Source organism: Rhinoderma darwinii, unplaced genomic scaffold, assembly GCF_050947455.1.
Source record: "Rhinoderma darwinii isolate aRhiDar2 unplaced genomic scaffold, aRhiDar2.hap1 Scaffold_625, whole genome shotgun sequence".
Lineage (NCBI taxonomy): Eukaryota > Metazoa > Chordata > Amphibia > Anura > Rhinodermatidae > Rhinoderma > Rhinoderma darwinii.
This window is the reverse complement of record NW_027464181.1, coordinates 143,226-150,105: the sequence shown is the minus strand read 5'-3', so window position 1 is coordinate 150,105 and position 6,880 is coordinate 143,226. Positions and strand designations below refer to the sequence as shown.

General features: G+C 43.9%; 2 protein-coding genes across 2 annotated transcripts; one reads left to right on the top strand and one right to left on the bottom strand.

The window, feature by feature from the left end:
- Positions 1-463: 463 nt before the first annotated feature.
- On the bottom strand, positions 464-2,853 carry LOC142726454 (uncharacterized). Its single transcript, XM_075849015.1, has 2 exons — positions 2,600-2,853; positions 464-1,424 (listed from the first exon to the last, which is right to left on the bottom strand). The coding sequence occupies exons 1-2, from the start codon at positions 2,655-2,657 to the stop codon at positions 706-708; spliced, it is 777 nt and encodes a 258-aa protein (XP_075705130.1). The 5' UTR covers positions 2,658-2,853; the 3' UTR covers positions 464-705.
- A 970-nt stretch (positions 2,854-3,823) lies between these two features.
- On the top strand, positions 3,824-6,267 carry LOC142726453 (uncharacterized). The gene is made up of 3 exons (XM_075849014.1): positions 3,824-4,131; positions 5,306-6,065; positions 6,178-6,267. Exons 1-2 carry the CDS (start codon positions 4,074-4,076, stop codon positions 6,022-6,024), a joined length of 777 nt encoding a protein of 258 aa, XP_075705129.1. The 5' UTR covers positions 3,824-4,073; the 3' UTR covers positions 6,025-6,065; positions 6,178-6,267.
- Positions 6,268-6,880: the final 613 nt, after the last annotated feature.

The following is a 6,880-nucleotide window of genomic DNA, read 5'->3' as shown; positions in this document are numbered from 1 at the left end:
ATGTTCACACGCAAACTCAAAAATATCTGAAAATACAGAGCTGTTTTCAAGGTATTCAGCGTTTTTTTACGGCCGTTTTTGGAGCTGTTTTCAATATTGTCTAGGAAAAACGGCTCCAAAAGCGGCCCAAGAAGTGACTTGCACTTCTTTTGTGAACATACCCTAAAAAAAGAGTAATTTTTCTGTGCTTTTTATTTTTACAATATATATCAATCACCCTAAATATTGTAATCTTGGGGCCTACATTGCTCCTATGTAAACATGGGAACACCACCATTCTCACCAGTTTTAAGGCGTAATGTAAGTCTTAGGCCAAAATGTAGTAGTAGTCGAAACGCCAATCCAACCGAGATGGAATATGAAATATCCAAGATAGAAGGGAGTCCCAGGCATAAAATAAGATAAGATAACTTTATTAATCCCCGAAGGGAAATTCCAGTATCACATAAATGGATTCTGGGAAACGGCATCAGGGATCTTTTATTATTAGGTCTCTGTGCAGATTGAGATTCTGGCGTCCAAGGTGAAGATGATGAAGAAGACTAGGTGGTACTGTAGACAAAACAAAAAATAATCAGACCAGACGATAATCACTCAGCAATATACTGGTGCCGAAGCTCCAGCCATGATTTCACAAAAATACTATAGATGTCAGTGATCATATCTGTACTGCTGGTGTTTCTTCTGTACCACAGCTGTTGGTACTTATCTCCTGCTCTTTCTTTGAAAGGCATGGACGCGGCACAAGGGACAGCGTGGATTTGTCGGGATCCAATGTGCAATACAAGGCAGATGGAATATGTGAGAACATGGCAGAACGGTGACTTGCTCTCCAATCTCATAGTCCTCTAGGCATATAGTGCAGGACTGGATGTCTTCGTTTTCAGTAAAAGTTCGAGATGGGAGTCTATCAATCTGCCTGCCTCTCCTGCCTCGCCGACGTTGTCTTCTCTGCACAGGTCTGCTGTCTGTGGTCTCTGTTGTCGACTGTTGGTTGGGAAGCAGCTGACTGGTGCTTGGTGTTGGCTCCACCAGCCTGTTAGATGTTTGCTGAGGAGATCTGCTTCCTTCTCTGGATGGCTGCAGGTTTGGTAGCGGCTCACTGGTGCTGGGGTCTTGTGTTGGTTCCTCCAGCCTTTCGGATCTCTCCTGAGTAGTTGATGGAGTAGACGCAGGCTGGGATTCTCCAGAAATTCTGAGCTCGGTCGCACTATTAATACGACGGCCACTTGTCGTTTCAGACTGTTCTATTGGCTCAGATCGTAATGGGGACCGGCTTCTGTCCGCTCCGTCTTGCTGCAACCTACGGCGCGGTGGAACTTGACCACGTCTTCGTCTCCTGTCAGGGACATTGTCATGGTCTTCATCCTGCTCCACACTCTGACGCCTTCTATGTCCAGATCTTAATCTTCCATCAGCAATGCCTAGATGTGAAACAATGTGTATAACATATATTAATTATGTACAGAAAAAATGGGAAAAAAGATCAATACCAGACATTTCCTATGGACTCGCGTGGCCTTCTTTCTAGAGGAAAGCTCCCATGTTTTTCTTATCTTGGACAACCGTTTTGATACTATGAATATATACACAGTCGAGTCACATTATTATAGCTACTACTAATATCCAGAGTAACCGGCGTGTGCAGCACGGACAGCAGTAGACGGGCTGGGAGTGACTCAATAAGGTGCTGGTCAGTGGTCTCATATGTGGAGCCTCGCTGACTCCATACATCCCACATTTACTGGAGGGTGCGTGGGGGAGGATCCATAAAGCGAACAACACGATTGACGTGGTCCCACAGATGCTCAATTGGGTTCAAGTCTGGAGAAATAGGGGGCCAGGGAAGTACTTGGAAGTCTTGGTCGTGCTCTTCCAACCACTGTCGGGCATTTATAGTCGTGTGACATGTCGCATTGTCTTGCTTTAAGATTCCATTTGCTCCAGGGAAGACAATCAGCATGTATGGTGGATGTGATCTGTAACGATGGATTCATATCTAAATCGGTTCAGAGCCTTCCATATGGATGAGTGGCCCAGAAGAATGCCATGGAAAAATACCCCAGGCGCTGACGTCGCCGCCAGCTTTTTCCAGCAATGGTTGTAAAGTCCATCCTTTCGATGAAGCAGAAAACGTGATTTATCGGAGAAGACAACCCTTTGCCAATCATCGGTGCTCTGAGACCAATACTGCCGTGCAAATTGAAGCCATTTTTTCTGATGCACCTTTGTTACATAGGAGCAGTGACCATCCGTCGGGTTCGGAGCCCCATACGCAGTCGGGTTCGCTGAACTGTTGTATTAGACACACGTCTGGTAGCCAACGTTCACCTCTCAAATACATGGCACGTGGTGCTCTGCAGTTTCCATGTCCGTTATTCCCAATGATGCCATTTGTCCACTCACGATACACTGTCACCACAGCAGCACGCGAACAGTTCACAAACTGCGCTGTTTGAGAAATACCGCCGCCCTTGGTCCGAAAGCCAATAATCATCCCTTTTTGCAACTGAAAAACGGTGCATTTTTTGCGGACGCAAAACGGACACGTTTGTGTGAAACTAGTCTAAATGTATCTGATATAACTAGTTCCACTTACCTTGATTTATCCGGGAACTTTCGTCTATTGCAAGCTGCAAGAGTTCTCGGTAACTCATTGTTCCTTGTAGCAGGCGGCTTGATGTTTAAATTCAGGAACAATGGAAAAACGGGATTCCTCAAATAAGAGGGAATCTACCACGATGTTCAGAAGTTGCACTGGTGTTTAAGTGCCCTGAACAGATGATGTAGTAGTCGCTTTGTAGCACAAATTCGCTCTTTGAAAAACCAAGTGAAGTTTCAGCATCAGCATCAACTCGAGATATGGCACTGATGTGACCGCGCTTGGGGTCCTTAGAACTTCACGCCATTGTGATGTCACTGCTATAGATGCCACACCCTCCATTGTTCTGATGACATCACTGCCTGCAGTGATGTCATAATGCTTACGGTATGTCATAAACGGTCCCCTGCTCTGCATTATACCAATCACTGCAGCAAAGCCTCCAAATAAAAAACATAAATATATATTAAATTTTTTTATATTTACATATTGCAGCTGAAAATCTCTAATATTTGTTTAGTAAATGTTTCTCTATAATTGTTTAGTAAATGTTGTAGCACACAATTCATCTAAGTAAAAGTCTTAGTAACAGATTACCACAATGGAGAGGTGGAAATGTAACTTTATTTTTCTAAAACTAGATGGTTCTGGAGTAAATAAGAATCCTTTATAACCTAAAGAGGTTGTCTGGTATAAGAAACCCATTGTAAATACCCTATTGGGGAATTCTAAGTTAAGAAAGGACAAGTCTCTTATTGATTTCACTGTGTAATGCTTAGTTTCTCCTGTGGTGGCGCTGCAGGGGAATTCAACACTTCTCAAGTTCCATCACAGATTAAATCTGATCACTGGGGTCACAATCAGCGAAATTAAGCTGCACTATCTGGAAGTACAAATTACACTGAGACTAAGACTTACTAAGACTAAGTCTCTAAGACTTACTAAGACTTTTACTTAGATGAATTGTGTGCTACAACATTTACTAAACAATTATAGAGAAACATTTACTAAACAAATATTAGAGATTTTCAGCTGCAATATGTAAATATAAAAAAATGTAATATATATTTATTTTTTTATTTGGAGGCTTTGCTGCAGTGATTGGTATAATGCAGAGCAGGGGACCGTTTATGACATACCGTAAGCATTATGACATCACTGCAGGCAGTGATGTCATCAGAACAATGGAGGGTGTGGCATCTATAGCAGTGACATCACAATGGCGTGAAGTTCTAAGGACCCCAAGCGCGGTCACATCAGTGCCATATCTCGAGTTGATGCTGATGCTGAAACTTCACTTGGTTTTTCAAAGAGCAAATTTGTGCTACAAAGCGACTACTACATCATCTGTTCAGGGCACTTAAACACCAGTGCAACTTCTGAACATCGTGGTAGATTCCCTCTTATTTGAGGAATCCCGTTTTTCCATTGTTCCTGAATTTAAACATCAAGCCGCCTGCAACAAGGAACAATGAGTTACCGAGAACTCTTGCAGCTTGCAATAGACGAAAGTTCCCGGATAAATCAAGGTAAGTGGAACTTGTTATATCAGATACATTTAGGCTAGTTTCACACAAACGTGTCCGTTTTGCGTCCGCAAAAAATGCACCGTTTTTCAGTTGCAAAAAGGGATGATTATTGGCTTTCGGACCAAGGGCGGCGGTATTTCTCAAACAGCGCAGTTTGTGAACTGTTCGCGTGCTGCTGTGGTGACAGTGTATCGTGAGTGGACAAATGGCATCATTGGGAATAACGGACATGGAAACTGCAGAGCACCACGTGCCATGTATTTGAGAGGTGAACGTTGGCTACCAGACGTATGTCTAATACAACAGTTCAGCGAACCCGACTGCGTATGGGGCTCCGAACCCGACGGATGGTCACTGCTCCTATGTAACAAAGGTGCATCAGAGAAAATGGCTTCAATTTGCACGGCAGTATTGGTCTCAGAGCACCGATGATTGGCAAAGGGTTGTCTTCTCCGATAAATCAAGTTTTCTGCTTCATCGAAAGGATGGACTTTACAACCATTGCTGGAAAAAGCTGGCGGCGACGTCAGCGCCTGGGGTATTTTTCCATGGCATTCTCTGGGCCACTCATCCATATGGAAGGCTCTGAACCGATTTAGATATGAATCCATCGTTACAGATCACATCCACCATACATGCTGATTGTCTTCCCTGGAGCAAATGGAATCTTAAAGCAAGACAATGCGACATGTCACACGACTATAAATGCCCGACAGTGGTTGGAAGAGCACGAGCAAGACTTCCAAGTACTTCCCTGGCCCCCTATTTCTCCAGACTTGAACCCAATTGAGCATCTGTGGGACCACGTCAATCGTGTTGTTCGCTTTATGGATCCTCCCCCACGCACCCTCCAGTAAATGTGGGATGTATGGAGTCAGCGAGGCTCCACATATGAGACCACTTACCAGCACCTTATTGAGTCACTCCCAGCCCGTCTACTGCTGTCCGTGCTGCACACGCCGGTTACTCTGGATATTAGTAGTAGTTATAATAATGTGACTCGACTGTGTATATATTCATAGTATTAAAACGGTTGTCCAAGATTAGAAAGACATGGGAGCTTTCCTCTAGAAAGAAGGCCACGCGAGTCCATAGGAAATGTCTGGTATTGATCTTTTTTCCCATTTTTTCTGTACATAATTAATATATGTTATACACATTGTTTCACATCTAGGCATTGCTGATGGAAGATTAAGATCTGGACATAGAAGGCGTCAGAGTGTGGAACAGGATGAAGACCATGACAATGTCCCCGACAGGAGACGAAGACGTGGTCAAGTTCCACCGCGCCGTAGGTTGCAGCAAGACGGAGCGGACAGAAGCCGGTCCCCTTTACGACCTGAGCCAATAGAACAGTCTGAAACGACAATTGGCCGTCGTATTAATAGTGAGACCGAGCTCAGAATTCCTGTTGAATCCCGGCCTGGGTCTACTCCATCAACTACTCAGGAGAGATCCGAAAGGCTGGAGGAACCAACACAAGAGCCCAGCACCAGTGAGCCGCTACCAAACCTGCAGCCGTCCAGAGAAGGAAGCAGATCTCCTCAGCAAACATCTAACAGGCTGGTGGAGCCAACACCAAGCACCAGTCAGCTGCTTCCCAACCAACAGTCGACAACAGAGACCACAGACAGCAGACCTGTGCAGAGAAGACAACGTCGGCGAGGCAGGAGAGGCAGGCAGATTGATAGACTCCCATCTCGAACCTTTACTGAAAACGAAGACATCCAGTCCTGCACTATATGCCTAGAGGACTATGAGATTGGAGAGCAAGTCACCGTTCTGCCATGTTCTCACATATTCCATCTGCCTTGTATTGCACATTGGATCCCGACAAATCCACGCTGTCCCTTGTGCCGCGTCCATGCCTTTCAAAGAAAGAGGAGGAGATAAGTACCAACAGCTGTGGTGCAGAAGAAACACCAGCAGTACAGGTATGATCACTGACATCTATAGTATTTTTGTGAAATCATGGCTGGAGCTTCGGCACCAGTATATTGCTGAGTGATTATCGTCTGGTCTGATTATTTTTTGTTTTGTCTACAGTACCACCTAGTCTTCTTCATCATCTTCACCTTGGACGCCAGAATCTCAATCTGCACAGAGACCTAATAATAAAAGATCCCTGATGCCGTTTCCCAGAATCCATTTATGTGATACTGGAATTTCCCTTCGGGGATTAATAAAGTTATCTTATCTTATTTTATGCCTGGGACTCCCTTCTATTTTGGATATTTCATATTCCATCTCGGTTGGATTGGCGTTTCGACTACTACTACATTTTGGCCTAAGACTTACATTACGCCTTAAAACTGGTGAGAATGGTGGCGTTCCCATGTTTACATAGGAGCAATGTAGGCCCCAAGATTACAATATTTAGGGTGATTGATATATATTGTAAAAATAAAAATCACAGAAAAAATACTCTTTTTTTAGGGTATGTTCACAAAAGAAGTGCAAGTCACTTATGGGCCGCTTTTGGAGCCGTTTTTCCTAGACAATATTGAAAACAGCTCCAAAAACGGCCGTAAAAAACGCTGAAAACCTTGAAAACAGCTCTGTATTTTCAGATATTTTTGAGTTTGCGCGTGAACATACCCTAATTTCCATCAATGTACAAATGAATAGAAATTAATTACTAACATATACACCATCCAGACATAACATTAAAACCACCTGCCTTGTGTAGTCCTCCTCGTGCTGCCATAATAGCTCTGACCCGTTGGGACATGGATTTCAGAAGATCTTT